The sequence below is a fragment of the Macrotis lagotis genome, chromosome 4, assembly GCF_037893015.1.
Source record: "Macrotis lagotis isolate mMagLag1 chromosome 4, bilby.v1.9.chrom.fasta, whole genome shotgun sequence".
NCBI classification, from domain to species: Eukaryota; Metazoa; Chordata; class Mammalia; order Peramelemorphia; family Peramelidae; genus Macrotis; species Macrotis lagotis.
In genome coordinates this window covers 53,259,370-53,278,652 of record NC_133661.1, presented here as the reverse complement: position 1 = coordinate 53,278,652, position 19,283 = coordinate 53,259,370, and the positions used below count along the sequence as shown (strand labels likewise).

General features: G+C 35.0%; 1 protein-coding gene across 3 annotated transcripts in view; it reads left to right on the top strand.

Annotated features, from left to right (window-relative positions):
• MICU1 (mitochondrial calcium uptake 1) overlaps positions 1-19,283 on the top strand; it is a 221,362-nt gene that overhangs the window by 39,670 nt on the left and 162,409 nt on the right. For all 3 annotated transcript variants that reach the window (XM_074232799.1, XM_074232797.1, XM_074232798.1), the window contains exon 4: positions 10,925-11,087. In XM_074232799.1, coding sequence (XP_074088900.1) covers positions 10,925-11,087 — 163 coding nt within the window. The remainder of the gene's footprint in view (positions 1-10,924; positions 11,088-19,283) is intronic.

The following is a 19,283-nucleotide window of genomic DNA, read 5'->3' as shown; positions in this document are numbered from 1 at the left end:
TAGCAAAACATAATGGTGATCCTGAAACAGCCACTGATTAATAATTATTCTTTAAGTTTGTACTCCATACTCCTCTGTGAACTTCTGTCACAATCACCACCTGCTAATATCATCACATATACTTATATCACAGAATAGCTATTAATGACTAATATTTTAGAGCATGTTGAATTTAGTATCCAGGAGCTGGCAGCATAAAAAATAATAACTTTCCATCCTGTTTCATTCCCATAATCAGTTTTCTATTCTCAAGTTCAAATTTAAGAAACTCCCTCTAGTTTGTCCCACTAATTGCATTGCTTCAAGGTCTAATCTGTGGTTCTTTTTTTCCCCTCAGAATTCTCTATGGGAAATTTAGTTTGTTTGTCTGATGCTTCCCCCAGTAACTAGCAATTCGTATTCTTTAACAAGCATTGTCTTCTGTGTGTGCAAAGCAGTGATGTTGAAACTGTGGATACAGCAGCATAAATAGATAATCACAAATGTGTGAGGGCCCTGAGAGGTCACTGCCTCCAATAGTCTCATTTTACAGACAATGTTGCTGAGGTCCAGAGAATTCAGTTGACTTGGCCAAGGTCATGTAGGCAATAAGTGTCAGAGCCAGGATTTTAACCCAGTTACTCCTTTTCAAACCTTGGAATTTTCCCCCCCTATACCAAAGGGTCTTTGCCTTCTGGACACTTATATCCTACTAAGAAGAGATAGTATGGGACTGATGAGGTAATATAATTTCAGTGTAAGGTAGGAGGAGTCCTAACAACCGAAAGTGTGAGGAAAAGCCTTGAATTGATCCTTAAGAAGAGCCAAGGATACAGCTGTAGAGGTAAGGAGAATTTAGCCTAGGGGTATCCTATGCAAATTCATACAGAGGGGAAATAAAGCATTCTGTATACAGAATAACATGGAATACAGTGTCCTTGAAACATAGAGCATCCTGAAAGGAAAGAATGTGAAATAAGTCTGGAAAAGTAACCTGGAGACAAATTGTGAAGGATTTTTAATAACAAACAAAAGAATTTCTATCTTAATCTCAAGACAATAGGAAATCACTACAATGAGCAAAAAGTGGGATATCAATTGTTTACTGTATGGAGAGTGGATTGAAGAGGGGAGAGATTGGTAGCAGGGGTATCAATTAGATTATTAGAATCAGTTTGGGATAAGTGATAACTAGACAACTTCAAAGCCACTTACAGTGAATTTTAAAGTTCTGTCACAGGTTAATCCTTCTATGTTATAATCTATCCATTAGGAAACTAAAAGTACAAAAAAATTTATTGTCCTAAGAAAGTTCATTTGCATTCATTAGCAGTTTTACTTGTTCTCCAGAGAGGGGAGATTTCCATTAAATGATAAACTTAATCATATTTCTTTACTTCCAAAAATACCATGGGGAAAAAACTTTTGGACAAGTTGTATTTTTATGATAAGAATATCTTTACTTCCAACGAGTGAATGTTATAATTGGGTGAGACCTCATCCTGATACACTGCAGTCTTCAGTAGTTAGACAATATGTAATCATATAATAAATATAGAAAAAATCTTATCATAATAAAGGCAAAGTGCTTTTTTAAAGTGGAGGAAGAGGAAGCTTACATGTTCCTTTTGGTCTTTGTTGTGTTTTCTCTCTTGGTATAAAGACATGATAGAATCAATTTGGTTTTCATTTGATACATTGAGAGACTTGAATTTGATACTTAATGAGTGTAAAGGTGTGTTGTTGGAGATCCAGGTTTTGTATGGTGACTTAATTTCCAGGTGAGTATTGATTAAATTCAAAACTTCTAAGGCTTAACTGGTTGACATGAATTTTAATTTTTTAAAATTATTTTCTAAACTGTAACATGCTTTAGAAAAACTTTGATTAACAGAAAGATAGTTACAAGAAACTGCTTAGTTCAAATTGTTATTTACATGGTTTTATTCCTTATAATTTGACTTGAGGGGATATGTGATACTTTTTTATTCAGTTTAGAACATGATACGTTCCAACACATCTTGTTATTTGTGCAAGCTTTATTTTATTTTTTATATTTTTATTGATATCTTTGGTTTTTATATCAGTCATTTCTGAACTTAATTGCCATCCTACTTACAGAAACTTTTTCTGATAATAAAACAAAACAATTAAAAAATGCATGTATAATTTTGTCTGACATACTTTAGGTCAGAGGAGTCCACTTTAAGCAAAACTGAATGCTTCAGGAACAATAATAAAATGTAGTTCGTAAATGTTTCACAGAATAAAAGAAAATACAGTGCAACACAGATAATATTAATATGAGGTTTTCTAAGTCAGTATACAGCCTGCAGGGAAGTTACATTTTAGGTCATAATTTTTAATAGGTATTTTAAAAATATTTTTAAAGATGGCTTATTATGTGTGATTCTTGGGTTAGTCATTTATTCTCTGAGTCTCAGTTTTCTCAACTGTAAAATGAAGGAATTGAACTAGTTGATCTCAGAAGTCCCTTCCAAATCTAAATCCATGATCTAAATCCTATTTCATCTTTGAGTTCTTTCTTAAGCAATAGAGAAGCCAAAGTTATGAAACCAAATTGGCAAATTACTTAATTTTTAATGTCTAATAATGTAAAATTTTCTATTCAACTCCAGTCTTTTCATCAGGAATTCTTGAAAATCTTCTATTTCATTAAATATCTATTTTTCCCTCTGAAGGGAATTATACTCAGGATTATACTCAGTTTAGTTGGGTAGATTTTTCATGGTTATAATCCTAGCTCCTTTGCATTTCATAATATGATTACTGGGGCAGCTAGGTGGTGCAGTGTATAGAACACTGGCCCTGGAGTCCAAAGAACCTGAGTTCAAATCTGACCTCAGACATTTAATAATTATCTAGCTGTGTGACCTTGGGCAAGTCCCTTAACCCCATTGCTTTACCAAAAAAAGCAAAAAAAAAATGATTCCAACCCCTTTTGTTTCTTTAGTTGTGGAAGCTGCTAGATCTTATGTGATTCTTACTGTGACTCCATGATATTTGAATTGTTTCTTTCACAACAGTGTCTCCTTGACATAAGAGCTCTGGAATTTAGCTATAATAGTCTTGGAGTTTTTATTTTGGGATCTTTTCCAGGTGGTGAACACTGGATTCTTTCCATTTCTATTTTTAAAATAATGAGGCAGTTTTTCCTTAATGTCTTGAAATATGATATCTAGGCTCTTTTAAATTACTTCTTCTTAATTGGTTTTCCAAGATATTTGTTTTTCCAATGAACTATTTAACATTTTCTTCTATTTTTTTCATCTTTTTGACTTTGTTTTATTGGGTTTTTTAATGTCTCTTGGAGTCAATAACTTCCACTTACCCAATTCCAATTTTTAAGTAATTATTTTTTTTCAATAAACTTTTGAACCTCTTTATCCATTTGAACAATTCCTGCTTTTTAAGAACTTCTTTTCTTCAGTGAATTTTTTTTTTAGGTTTTTTTCAAGGCAAATGGGGCTAAGTGACTTGCCCAAGGCCACACAGCTAGGTAATTATTAAGTGTCTGAGATCTGATTTGAACCCAGGTACTCCTGACTCCAGGTTCGGTGCTTTATCCACTGCGCCACCTAGCCACCCCTAGCCACCCTTTCAGTGAATTTTTATACCTCTTTTGTCATTAGACCAATTATATTTTTTGAAGTGTTAATTTTATTCATTATATTTTTGTGACTCTTTTACAAAGCTGTCAATTCTCTTTTTATAATTTTATTTTATCGTTCTCATTTCCCCAATTTTTCCTCTATCACTCATGTCTTTCTTTAAATCTTCTAGGAATTCTTATTAAGCTTTAGTTAAAATTAGCATTTTTCTTAGGGATTTTGGTTGTAATTTTTTCAGTCTGTTTTGAGATTGTATCTTCTTCTTTCCTGACACTATAGAAGCTTCTTCTTTGTTTGTTTGCTCATTTACCCAATCTATTTCTTAATTTTGAATTTTATGTTAAAGTTGAGCTTTACTTACTTGTGGTGGAGAGGTACTGTCCCAGGCTTCAGACTTTTTTGTGCTGATATTTTCAAAGCTAGTTCTGAAGATCTACAAGTTTTTGGTGCTTCTGTATGTGAGGCAGGGAGAGGTGTGACCCTGCTCTCCTAGGCTGCACTCTGATTTTTACCCAGGAAGGATTCCTAATCATCCCCTGCAGCCACAAACATTAGTGGCACCTCTCTGCCTTGGACCTATGACCAGGGTGACTGAACACCAGCACTCCTCCACTTGGAAACTGCCACCTAGAACACTGCTAGGTTGAGAGCTCCTGAAGCTACTGCTTCTTGTATTGGGAGAGGTCAGCTGAGTGACTTCTCTTCTACTTTCTTGACTTTCTCCTACAATTTATTTTTTAAAAGAAATTATATATTAAATTCAATACAGTAGTAAAAAAATTATCCTGATCATGAAAAATCATTGTTTCATGTAATACTTTAGTATTCTAAATTGTTTCAATCCAGCAACTTAAAAATTAGGATAATTAAATAAACAGATTAGGGATTTCTATTCTACATAGAATATGCACATCTGACCACACCCATATGCACACAGTGTGGGTTATACAGAACTGAACTGCAAAGCCCACCTGAGTAGACATACATTTTTTTAGTTATTAGAAAAGATTGTCATAAATCTTTCTTGCTTTATTTGAAAGTGTATGGTACAAGGGATTTTTTTTTCAAATTATCTTTGGATTGTTTTAGCTTTAATTGTGCTATTCATAAAATGGAGCTGCTCTGGTTTTCTATCAAAGATGACAAGGTATCTAGTATGTATGTATATGTATGTATGTATGTGTTTTGTTTATTTAAAAAAACATTAAATTGCATTTTTAAATTGCTCTGTTTCTGCCCTGTTCTATACATTTTATTTTATTCAGTTCATTTTATAATGTTTTGTTGCTTTTCTTCTTTTTACCTGTTACTTTTCACTAATTCACCCTCTCTCTTTTGTAACATACACACTGACATGCATACACATAAGTGTGTGTGTGTGTGTGTGTGTGTGTGTGTGTGTGTGTGTGTGTGTGTATGTTTATTTTTAAAACCAGCAGTTTGGTCTTGTCTGAGAATTTATTTATTTGCATCTATCCTCAACCACCTTTCTACTAAGGCACACATGTTTTCTCATTAGACATTTGATGTCATAATTATTCATTAATTTGATTAGATTGTGATATTTTTCAAAGTTATTGTCCTTCACAGTCATTGTCATCCTGGTTCTGCTTTTCTCTGCATCAGTAGTCAGGTCTTCCTATATTCATATTTTCAGCAATCATAGTCCTCATTTCCTATAGTATAAGTGCTAAAATTTGTTGAGCCACTTGATAATCATTGGACACATTTTTTCTTTCTTTTTTTTCTTACATCTCACTCTTTTCTATATTTAAAAAAAAAAAGTGCTGTTATAATTATTATTGTTCACATGAGTTCATTCCCCACATCCTTGACCTCTTTGGGATCTAGGTCTAAATGTACTATGTCACCAGATCTAAAGGTATGTACTTTTTAAGATATGGAGAGTAATTTCCAAATTGCTTTGCAGAATGATTGGATCTAATTACTTATTCTTGATGATGAAGGCATGCAATCTTTTTGGTCAGTGTTTTTTTTTTATATATTTACTATGGCTTCAATGAAAAGTTCTAAAATTTTTCTAGGAACCAGAATCAGTCTTTCTGACTTATAAATTACAAACTCTGCCTTGTTTTCTTTAGGCTTTGTCCTTTGTAGATCATTCATAGAGGCTCAGCTATCATTTCCATCAGTTTCTAAAGTGTTTTGAGAAATATTTCATACAATTCAGTCTTGGGAATTGGATTCATCAAAATCATCTTTTATCTACATAGAGATGGAACCAAGATGACAGAGAAAAGGCAATAACTCGCCTGAGCTTTCTCCAAAATCCTTCTAAACACTTTTAAATATTGCCATAAAATAATTCATAGAGCAGCAAAACCCACAAAAAGATGGGGTGTAATAATTTTCCAAAGCCAAAGACAACTTGCCAGGAAAGGGCTGTCACACCTGTGTAAGAGTAGAACACAGACTGTGCACTAGCACAAACTGGACCCCAGCATACCAGGAGCAGGTCTTTGGAATCCTTAGTAACATCAGCTACTTCTGAAGCTCTATTCACAAATGGTAAGGTTTGGAAGTAGAGGTAGGACTCTGTTGCTTTGCCTATACTTGGATTGGTTGCAGTCCTAGGTGAACCCAGGACATGGAGGAGCACTAATACATCCCAGCTTGGGGTGTTTGTGGTCATTCACAGACTGGAGCATAGGCCAGGTCATACTTTGGAAAAATTGAAAACTTATAGGTCCCTAGAATTATCTCTGAAAATAGCTACATCAAACCCCTGAAGGTTGGGGCAGTTTGCCCACCACCCTGGAAATGAGTCTCACATAAACAAAGAGTTAAAAATCAAGAAATAGGCTGGAAAAATGAGCAAACAACAGAAAAAATTCTGACTAAATAAAGTTATTCTGGTGACAAGATCAAATCTCACACCCAGAAGATGACAAAGTCAAAGCCTTTGAGAAAAATATTAATTCATCTCAGAACATCAAAGAGCTTAAAAAGGATTTTGAAGATCAAATAAGAAAAGTAAAAGAAAAATTTGGAAGAGAAATAAGTGACGCAAAATAATCATATGAAAAGAATCAACTGCTTAGTCAAGGAGATCAAAAAAAATACTGAAGAAAGTAACACCTTAAAAAACAGCTTAGACTAAATGGTTAAAGAGGTACAGAAAGACAATGAGAAGAATACCTTGAAAAGCAGAATTGATGTAATGGAAAAAGAGGGACAAAAATTCACTGAAAAAAAGAGTTCCTTAAAAAGTAGAATTGAGGGGTGGCTAGGTGGTGAAGTGGATAAAGCACCTGCCCTGGAATCAGGGGTACCTGGGTTCAAATCCAGTCTCAGACACTTAATAATTACCTAGCTGTGTGGCCTTGGGCAAGCCACTTAACCCCATTTGCCTTGCAAAAACTGAAAAAAAAAAGTAGAATTGACCATGGAAACAATGTAAACACTGACTGTCTTCTGTGGGGGGTGGGGGGAGGCAAGGAAGATTAGAAGGAAAATTGTAAAACTCAAAAAATTAAATATTTCTAAAAAAAAGTAGAATTGATCAAAAGGAAAAAGAGGTATGTATAAAAGCTCGCTAAAGAAAATAATCCTTTAAAAAATTAGAATTAGGGCGACTAGGTGGTGTAGTGGATAGAGCACTGGCCCTGAAGTCAGGAGTACTTGAGTTCAAATCCAGCCTCAGACACTTAATAATTACCTAAGTGTGTAGCCTTGGTCAAGCCACTTAACCCCATTTGCCTTGCAAAAACCTAAAAAAAAAAATAGAATTGACAGGGTAACTAGGTGGCACAGCAAGCACCAGCCCTGGAGTCTGGAGGGCTGACCTGAGTTCAAATCCAGCCTCAGACACTTTATACTTAGTTAAAGGTGCGACCTTAGGCAAGTCACTTAACCTCTAGCCTTGTAAAAATTAAAAGGGAGGCAGGGAGAAAGAGAGAATTTGGAACTCCAAGTTTTAAAAATCAATGTTAAAAATTGTTTTTGCATGCAATTGAGCAAAAGTAAAATACTAAATAAACACCTACAATCTTAGGATAGGGAAAATACCATCCCCACTAAGATATTCCATTCCATAATTGTACTACTCTTATTCCCTATTCCTACTTCCTGTCACATGCATCAATTTTGGTTCTACCCTCTGTAGCCACAAAGAATCAATCTACACCATCTTCCATAAAGCAATTCTTTTAAAATAATTTTTTGAAATACTATTTTTATTTTTCCCAATTACATATAAAAATAATTTAACATTCATTTTTAAAAAATTTGAATTCTAAATTCTCTCCCTTGCTCCCCTCCCCTCTCCTTGAAGTAGTAAACACCTTGATATAAGTTATACATGTGCAGTCATGTATAACATTTCCATATTAATCATATTTTGGAAGAAAATACAGAAAAAAGAAAAAGGTCATAAAATACAGAAAATGAAAAATATGTTTTGATCTGCAAACAGATTTTTATCAATTTTTTTCTCTGGATAGCATTTTTTGTCCCAAATTCTTTAAATTGTTTTGGATCATAGTTTCTGAAAGTAGTTCTTGAGGTATTTTAGTAAATCTATCAGTCCATCCCCACTGATATCCTTTATAACCTCATGTGCCTTCTCTTCCCCACACCTTGATCATTCAACATGATATTCTTATCCTTCAGCATTCTCCTGCCCAACTTTTTGCTAGCCTCCACTTTATTAGTTTTTTTCTTAAAATGTGCTGCACAGAACTGAACGTGATATATACACATGCACACCATTTCCAGATGTATGGGTCTTTGAGTGGTAGTGATTAGTAGAGGAGTACATTGAGTCTGTCCTAGCAACCAAGGAATCTTAAGAGTCAGCCATAGAATCGTTCCCTCTGGTCACTAAGTTCTTACTTTTCCTTTCAGATCTTTCACAGAACATTGGAGTGTGTGAGTGATTTGATTTTAATGGGCAGAACAGTCTCTGGAAGCATATATATAGACTGTATTCTGGATCCACTTAGCTATATTGCCTTAATGAAGTGAAACTTAAGAACATAAGCAAGAGTATGGATGCTTAGATAGGCCGTGCTACTAATATTTGTAATTTGATTTGGAAAGATTGCTTCACATTGTATCATTTTCAGTTAAGCCAGTTCCTACTGAGTTCTTGAGTCTTTAGACTATTGAACAGTTAAAAAAAATTCCTCATTATGTTTTCTGGGTAGTACTTTTTTTTTAGGTTTTTTTTGCAAGGCAAACAGGGTTAAGGGGCTTGCCCAAGGCCACACAGCTAGGTAATTATTAAGTGTCTGAGACCAGATTTGAACCCAGGTACTCCTGACTCCAGGGCCGGTGCTTTATCCACTACACCACCTAGCCACCCCTGGGTAGTACTTTTGATAAGTTTTTTTTTTCTTAAAAAAATCATTCAAATTTAAAATGCAAGAAATGTCAGAAATTCTAGTCAAGCACTGATACAAATTAACAGATTCTGTTGGCTCCTGAATTATATCTGGTACTAAAACTGGTATTAAAACTGAGAGTACTAGCTAATTGAACAGGTCTGTGAAGCATGAATCACCAATCATATTTATACATCATAAAATGTGACCAAAAAAATCAAAATTTTTGAATGTCTCTCACAATTGCTTCACAGACACTGACCAGTATCATTGTTTAGTTTTCTACTTTTTCACCTTTCAGAAAACAGTATATGGATTGGAAAAATTTTCCATAATACTCAATAATCATCTTGTGTTCCCTGAAAAGGCAATGTTCAGAGTGGTGATCTTTTTGATAAGATAAGCTTCTGTTTTAATTTATTCTCATTCTTGTATTTAGGAAATTTGGGTTAACTTTGATTTGATTGGCTACAATTCATTCATTTGTTTCTACTTTCATCAGCTAACTCTTTACTAAACAATCCATGCATTATATTTGATCATTTGAATTTGGTACAGTTTGAATTTTGAGATCTGTTGTTCCAGATTTCTTTTTGACTGGGTTTTCATTGAATGTGGTGTTGATTTTAATGTTTAAAATGTTAATGTTTAAATATATGCAGGCATATATATGTGCAAGTATGCATATATTTATACATTTTGCATATTATATAGGTACATGTATATTTTTACAGGAGCTGTGTGTGTGTGTTGTTCAGTCATTTCAGTCATGTCTGACCTCTTTGTGACTGTTTGGGACTTTCTTAAGTAAGAATACTGAAGTATTTTGCCATTTCTTTCCCTGACGCATTTTACAGATTAGCTATCTGAGGCAAATAGGGTTAAATGACTTGGCTAGGGTTCTGTAGCTTGTAAATATCTAAGGTCAGATTTGAATTCAGGTCCCCTGGTGACCTAGCCATAGCGCCAGCTGGCTGCTCCCAAAGGTACTATCATCTTTCAGATTCTTCTTGTTAGGTCCTCTCTTAAAGATAAACATCTAGAAGAGTCAAGCCTATTAACCTTTTCCCCCACACTTCACAAAACTAAATCTACCTTTTAGTTTTGATGTTTTAAGAAATGACAGTCAGCCCTATACACTGTAATTAATTCCAGTTATGAGTAGTATCTGGGAGTAGTGGCCAAAAGGTTGAACTTAGACTTAGGAAGATTGGATTTTGAATCCCACTTTAGATACCAATGAGCAGTGTGACAATTTGCAAGTCATTGAGCTTTTATTTGGCTTAATTTCTTCTTGGTAAAATGAGAATTAGTCATAAGGAATAAAGGAAGTATAACACAAAAATCATGCTCTGCAAATTTTAAAGCACAAAATGCAAAGTAAGCTAATTAATATTCAAAATATGTCTAAATCTCTGAAAATAGCTCTCAACTTTACCTGTTTAAGGACTACATCTTTATTTAAACAATGTAGCATTTGTTGACAGTCTTCATGAATAAATTGAAAACCTTTAATGATCCATAAAACCCTCTTTAACAAAATAGTAACATGAACAGTTGCTCATTTGACTTCTAAATAGGAATTGATATTCAAACAAGATAATATTTTAACTCAAAAACACAACCATTTATTAAACTGATGTAAAACTGTCTATGTAGCTTAAAAATTTAAAGAGGAACATTGTTTGAGAATAGTAGTTCTAAGGTATAACTTTATCAGATTATGTATAACCCATATCAGATTACTCAATTGTCAAGGAGAGAGGAGAGGAAAGGGAGGGAGGGAGGAAAATCTGAAACTCAAAATCTTAGGAAAAAATAAATGTTGAAAACTATCTTTGTAGGTAATTAGAAAAATAAAATTTTAAAAATAAAAAAACGAGAATAGTAGTCTTATAGAGCTATTGTGAGGATTGGAGTAGATGAACTGCTATTTTAATGCTAATGATTCTCAAATTTATTTCTTAGGTGATGGAATATGAAAACAGGATTCGAGCCTACTCTACTCCTGACAAAATTTTCCGGTATTTTGCTACCTTGAAAATAATAAATGAGCCTGGCGAAGCCGAAGTGTTTATGACTCCACAGGATTTTGTGAGATCCATAACCCCCAATGAAAAGCAGCCAGAACGTAAGTTGGTGGAGGAGAGGGTGACCCTTGTCAACTTATCAGTTTTGAAATTGTTTTTCTGTTTGTTTCATGAATAATATTCTTTAACATCTTTCTCTTTCCAACTAAGAATCTTAGCATTTATTACAACATTATTAGCCTCAACATTCCTCTGTGAAAAATAAGAACTTTAGATGAAGACCATGCCCATATCATATACTGATGAAACTTTGTCAAAGGAAGGAGTGTTCACAGATTCTGTTGTCATCTGCTTTTGTCTTTGAGGCCTCCAGAGCAGCTTCTCTAAGATAATTAAGCTAAATCTTGGGGCTTCATGTTAAGGATATTTCCTAAATTGACAATGGAAAAAAATGGTTTTACTTTCTTTAAAATTGATGCTTAACATCAATAAGACTGCCAGAGGAACTGAGGCACTGAGCAGTTACTTAAAGTCTTTTTATCTACTACCAGTCAAAAAATAAATACGAAAGTGGAATAGTGATGATGAAGAAACTATATTCTACCCTGGGCTTCCTCGGACTCTTTATTACTCTGCCCTGACTTTATTTCTCAATCTTCTCTAGTCTTTACTCCATAGTGAACTAAGTATTACTCTGTTTTCTACCCTCAAATACCTTGCATATATATGAGCATATCATGCTCATTCCTTGCCAAGCCTTAGCCTTAAGACTATTCTCACCATATGCTTCATCTGCTCCTACCCACATGTTGCTCAATGCACTTGGAACAGTTGACACAACAGTGTTGCCTGGGTTAAATCTGTGTTATCCAACTTTACATGGGTCCTCACTTCAGTCAGGCAGTCCTTTTGTCTTCCCTAATTGATCCCCTATCATATTCACCACACAACCTATTCCATAATATGCCTTCTTTCTTGAGACTTCCTACACTTCTCTCTTCTTCCTTTCTCTCTCTCAGGTGAGGACTTCATCTCTGACTTTACTGAGAAATTGTCCTCTTCATCTTAAAACCTCTTGATGTTATTCCCCTTCTCCTTCCTTTTTTCTTCTTTAGTCTACAAACGAAGTGACTGTTCTTGCCCGGTCAGTCCCTCTACATATGATTTTGATTCCATTGTCTTATATTCTCTTCAGCAGATTGCCACTTCAGTCATCTACTCTCTCATACATTCAAACTCTGTTTATCTATAAACTTCAACATGATTGAAGTCTCCTTCATTTTTTTTAGGATTTTGCAAGGTAAATAGGGTTAAGTGACTTGCCCAAGGCCATACAGCTAGGTAATTATTAAAGTGTCTGAGGCCCGATTTGAACTCAGGTACTCCTGACTCCAGGGCTGGTGCTCTATCCACTGCACCACCTAGCTGCCCCTCTCTCATTCTTTAAAAAAACAGCAACCACAACAAAAAACCTTTCAGTAGCCCTAAAACCTTAATCCATCATCCTATATACATCTACTTCCCTTGTCAGTCACACTCTTAGAAAACCCTGTCTATGCTTGCTGCCTCAACTTTTCATGTACTTTTTAGCTCTTTGCAGTTTGGTGTCTGGCCTCATTACTCAAATGAAAATGATCTCTCTAATTTTACCAATAGGCTGTTGTTACATCTGGTGATCTTTTTCCACTTCCATCCTTCTTGACTTATTTGCTGTATTTGACACTATTGACCACCTTCTCTTCTTGGATATTCTGTACTCGTCCTCCTACCTGCCCAACAGCTTGTCAGTTTTCTTTGCTAGTTCATTATACCTATCACTCCTTCTAACTATGATTGCTCCTCAAGGCTGTCTTAGATTATCCCCTTCTCTTCTCCCTCTAATGACTCATTAGCTCCAAGAGGTTTGATGATAGTTCAGTGCCAGAAACTTTCAGATGTTGTTATTCTACCCAGCATCTTTCTGGTCCTTCGGTCTCGCATCATTATCAGGTATTTCCAACTGGATGTTCCAGAAACATCTCAAGCTCAGTACATCCAAAATGCCACCACCATTCATCTAGCCTCTCATGTTCCTAATGCTACACTTGCCCTTACCCCACATAGTCAACCTATAACTAAGTCATTTCATTTCCACCTGCACAAAACTTCACATCTGATCCTTCTTTTCCAAACAGCTACCACCTTAGTTTAAGTCCTTATCTCAGTAAGAGGATGGGTAATTTTGAGTTAACCTGAGTCCAGAATAAGGAATTGCTAACTTGACTAGAGCAAAAATAAGAAAGTAAAGCCACATTTAATGCAATGTGGTATGAAATAGAGCTTTCAGTAAAGGCTTTATTGAGAAAATGAAGGTTTTTAATGTATTAACAGGAGAACTGAGACAAGGAAAAACATTTCCATTTTCAGCTTTAGGCAGTATCAGCACTGCTAGTGATTCAGCCCTGTAAGCAACAAGTAATTAAAAACAAACAAAAAAACACCAAATTTGGGTATGTCAAAAAGTGAAAATATTTTTGTCTGAAGTAAGTCAGAATGAGGGTGATAGCAGCAACATTCTTTTATCTTGATGTCTTGCAGTGAGTGTTTTATAAGTACTGTCTTAGGGAAAATATGAGCCAGGATAGCATATTGGAAGTATTTGGCAAAGTAAAGAAGAATATATAGAGATAGAGATAGAGATAGATATATAGATATTGTAATGATTTTTGCTTTACTCTTAAAAATCCTTATGTTTGGATACTTTCCTTGCTCCTCTTAAATGAAAAAGCATATAAAAGATTATAGATTTAGTTCCTTTCTTTCTTAATTCTAGTGTCTTTTATTTAAAAAAATTATACTCACACACACATATTTGGGATTTTTTGCAAAGCTTTGAGTCTAAGGGAGGCAGTGAGCAGGTAAACAAAATTACTGTTTGACTGGCCCCATTTCAGGTCACTACTTACCCCAGAGGATGAGTCCTACTTCAACTACTAGTTTTTTGTACTGCTAACAAATGAAAGGGAGCTACTTCTTGAGCGAATTGAATGAGCCTACCGAATCTATGGAGAGCAACTCCATCACAATGATGAGGTCCCTGTCAATTACCCTCCTAAAAGATGTTTGAAATGTTATTGAAGGAATCCCTTTCTCTCCTTCGTTTAGTCTGAACCTGATCAAGAGTCCTTGAACTTCAAAATGAGGAAATCTTTAAAATTCCTCATCTGAAACAATTACATTTCCAAAGAAATTATCTTAGCATAATTTCTAAAGATTTCTTTCACTTCCTCCCAAATCACATTTGACTGGATATCTGGCAAGATAAAATTAAAGCTGTTCTCTCTGGGATTGAATCTCACAAGCAGTAGGGGGAGGAGTGATGTGTTTCTGTATCTTTGGAAGTCCAGTAGGCAGTCCTCTAGCTGTAGATACCCTATGGATTATGGAGAGCTTCACTCCTACTTCACACTAGAAAAATATTGCTGTCCTTTCTAAAAATGAAAAATTTACATAGAACTATTGAATTGATAGATATTCTGTGAACTCACAGAAATAGCTCATAAAAAACAGATACCCCACAGTAGAGAGATGGTGTGCTGTGAAAGGCCAGTGTCACTTGATTGTAGAATTTGGAGAAGGAATTAAAGAAAAAGAAACCTGGAAAGGGAGGAAGGGGCCAGATTATGAAGTGTTTTAAAAGCCAAATGGAGGATGTTCTAGTTGTTTCTAGAGTTATTTAGGGAATCCATAGAATTTGAAAAATAAGGGCATGACATGGTCACATCTTGTATTTTAGGAAGATTATCTTATCAGCTCATGAAGTAGTGAGGAAAATTTTTTTCAAGCTTTATATAAATGTAAACTTATTATACAATTATATAATTTCTTTAATAGTAAATGCTATATTTGACAGTTTGTGTGAAGAGCTACTAACAGACTTTGATCTGGTTCTTTTCTCTCTTGAACTTTATCTCCTCTCCTCTGAATTTTAAGCCAAAAAACTTAGACATATAATTTTAATTGAACATCATTTTGACTTCTGACTGTTTTATCTACTTTTTTAATTACTGGAGTTCTTAAGATTGATAAGTTTGATAGCTAGTTCCAAAACTGAATAAAATTAATAATGATAATAATAACAGTGAACATTATATGTTGCTTTAAGGTCTACAGAGTGCTATGTATATGTATGTGTGCATATGTGTGGGGGAATGTGTGAAAAAATACACACACACACACACACAAATAATTTTATCCTCACTACAATCCTGTGAAATACTATTGTTATCTCATAAAACAGATGAGGAAATGGCTGACAGAAGTTAAGTGATTTGCCAGGGATCATAAAACTAATAAATATCTGAGTCAGGATTTGAACTTTTCTTTCTGACTCAAGTATAAGTGCTCTATCCACTGCAATACTTAGTTGTTTAAAATGTTTAATCTATTCCTGCTCACATTCATAGATTTTTCCTTCTTGCTATTTTGTCAGTTTATGAGATAAAAGAGACAGGGATTCTATGCTGTAGCTTAGAATTTCTGCTTTCAGAGGGCATTATCTGTCTAGTTATGGAAGACCAAGTAGTTGCATTGGCTTCTAATCAAAGCTGAAATAAAATTTCTAAGCATTCACAAATCAGGTTTGCATTTTTGCTCAGCTATTGTTAAAGTTTTATTGCAGAAAGAACCTGATTATTTATTTGTGTGGCTTCTTTTGCCTGACAACTGATTTATTTTTATGCTAGATCTGCTTGCGGTTTATTGGTTTATTGCTAAAGGGGATTGTGATAACTAGGCATTGGACTCTAACAATTAAAGGGGTATAAATTATCCATTTTAAGGTGCTTTACTATTTTATTCCTTGACAGAATTTACTGTTTTCCACATTTACATTGTTACTAAAAAGAACTTTTAAAAAATTTAAATAGAAGATATTAAAGTACCAGTTATTTTTTTCAATTACTCTTGATTTTCGATTTCACATTGTGAGTACAAAGCCTAGTCAGCTACATAAGACATGGTAGTTGGTAATTGTTCTTAATAGGCATTTATTGATTCCCAACAGTGTGAAATCATTCTGAAAACAGAATTGTTTGGTAAGCTTTTAATTTAAAGAAGACAGCTGAGGGGGAAAATCAAAATTAATTTGATACTGAAGTAGGGAATAAATATACATATTAGGTCTAAAAAAACAATAGTGCAGTGATTCTTGAATGTTATGATCTCTTCCATTCCCAAATTATTCATACTCACCCCTCAAAAAAGGAAAATCCCCTAATTTATTTCTCCTTTGACATATAACAATTGAGTTAAAAGACTTGAAAGGAAGTATTATAGTGGGAAAAGTGGAAGCTAATTTTTTTTAAAAGGCAGTAATTTGAATGTTTTTTTTGAATATGTACATTGTCTTTGTTTTACTATTTTCCCAAGGCTATCTTTATTCTGAAGGCAGATATCTTACCTATATGGTAGTGTTTTAAGAATCTCAGAAAGTGATTTCCCTCAAAAAATAACCATAATTCCTGGTATTCTAGCATCAAAAGACCCATTTGGGGGTGGGGATTAATCTATATCTTCCATTACATTCTACAAACATCTTTTGGGGGGGAGGATTTGCAAGGCAGTGGGATTAAGTGATTTACCCAAGGTCACACAGCTAGGTCATTATTAAGTGTCTGAGGATGGATTTGAACTCAGGCCCTCCTGACTCCAGGGTCAGTGCTCTATCTACTGTGCCACCACCTAGTTGCCCTCCACAAACATCTTAACAGATATTTTAATTAAACTACTTTAAATCATTGATATTTTATTGGGAATTAATTTACCAGAAAAGGAGTAAAGGATAGTACTCAGAAAATGGGACACATAGGTAAGCTGTAGATGGTAGAGAGAGGCCCAGAGCTGGGAAAGTGATTCGAAAAGGTGAGGGGGGTTTGAAGGTGGGGCAAGGAGCAGTAAATTTTAGTTTTGCTTTAATTGAAAGTTCCAAATAATTAAAGAAGTTAGTGGGAATGAGTCTGTGCACCTACTAATTACTGGTGTTGATGTGTGAAATATTAATGGATACAAATACAAAAATGAGGCAATCCTTGCCCTCTGGGAGCTTACATTCTAATAAGGAGAGATGATACGCATAGGGGAATGATGATCAGCGAGGAATATTTTGTTGTGAAGAGGCACAGTGATGGAGATGAAAGTGGGTGATGGGGAGAGGCCTTCATATTGCAAGAAGATGGCTTGTGTGGACGACCAAGTGGGATATGGAGCATTCGAGATACAATGTCAGTCTGGATGTCATTAGCTCAAGTGAAAAGCTGAATGGATTAAATACCCAGGGAGTCTCTCTAGAGATTGATGCCCCAGAGGGTGCCTTAATGGAGAGGAGAGTAAGAGAATTGCATCCTGGTTCTGTTATTTCAGTCAAGTCTGACTCTCCCTGATCCCATTTGGCAAAGATACTGGAGTGGTTTGGGACCATTTCCTTCTGCAGCTTGTTTTACAAATGAAGAAACTGAGGCAGGCATTGTGAAGTGACTGGCCAAGGATCACAAAGCCAGTAAGGGTCTGAGGCTGGATTCAAACTCACTGCTTTCTCCACTGTGCCACTTAGTTATTTGTCTGGTATGTAGTCGGTGCTTCATAAATGTTCATTGACTGCCTGAGTTATCAATAAGTGTGTGGAGGTATTTATTTCTTGTTTTTAAAATCTTGTAGGAAAGATTGTCTTTGATATATGTCTTCACTAACCTCTTAATAGAAAGGGGCATTTCATTTAGCTTCTTAAAGCCTCAGTTTCTCCACCATTTATTAAAACGGATAATAATACTTGACGTATCTACATATTGTCAGAAAAGTTATTTAAATCTTATAGCACTATATAAACATGGTTATTAAGTAACTCTTTTCACTTTATTGAGAAATTAAAGAGCGTAGTTCTTAGACTTTAAAATTTAGAGAGTCTTCTAGTATCCTGCAGTGCCCCCCTATAATTTAAACTGAGTGAGGCAAAGGAACCAAAGGGATGAATTTAAAGACGTAATTGTCACTTTCCATACAAAAAAACTTAGTTCCATAAGTAGTGACATTTTCCCAATAATCATCTAATAGCATCTGCTACATAACCTATGTAACCTAAGAAAGATATGGTACTGGGAATAAAGAAAATTACCTACACTTGCAGAGTGTTTTATAGTTATAAAGTACTTTGTGTGTTTATATGCATGTAATGTATATGACCATATTGGTATATACTTGCTTATATGTATTGGTTTGCATTGTATTTGCTGTGAGCAATATGATGTATTGGAGGGAGTACTGGATTTGGAGTGAGACCTGAGGACTGTGATCATTAATTACATATCCTTTATTTTTCTTTGGCCTTTCTGGGCCCTAGTTTTCTCATTTGTGAAAAGAGGAGTCACAATTCAAGAAATAGGAGACTGTGAATAGTCCAGATAAAGAGGGAACTTAGGTGATTTAGAGGCAGCATAACATGAAATAAGACAAGAAAAGGAGATTGGTGTCATTACACATGATTGTGAATGCCAATCTCAAACTTTCTCCTGCCTTTGGTAAACAATAGGGAGCCAATTTGAGAGATTTTTTAAAAATTGATGATCTCCTGCCTTCTCTCAAATAATACCTCCTGTAAAAGCCTTTCTTAGTCCCCCAGCTGCTTAGTGTCTTTGCCTCTTGAGATTACCTTTCACATATTCTTTCTATATCTTGGTACTAATTACAGATTTCCTAATTTTAACTTCTTCCATGAACTCTGTGATGCAGAGAACTTTCTGTTCCTCACATGAAGCATCGCATCTTTGAACTCCATGCATTTTTATTGACTGTCCCCCATGCCTAGAATTCTTTCCCTCCTTATTTCTGCCTTCTGCCTTTTCTGACTTCCTTCAAAAAAAAAATCCCACCTCTGGAAGAAGTCTTTCTCAGTCCCCCACAAAACTAGTACTTTTCTTCTAGGATGAATTCCACATCATTTTGTCTACAGTTTGTACTTTTTATTTGAGTGTTGTTTCCCTCAGTAATCTGTGAGCTCTCCTTGATGATAACAACTGGTTTTGCTTTTTCTTTGTGTCCCCTCTCTCTCTTTCCCTGTCCCCAATTACCAAAGAGTTTAGCACATAATAAATTCTTCTTGATTGACTGACTCAGAAGTCAAGAGATACAAGAGTATCCAACAGTGTCAATAACTTCAGATTTCAAGAAGGAAGATGTCTGAAAAAAAAGACACAGGACTTGGTGATGGAGGACTTTTGAGAGAGCAGTTTCAATGGAAGGGTGAGAAGCAGGAGTTTGTTTGCAAC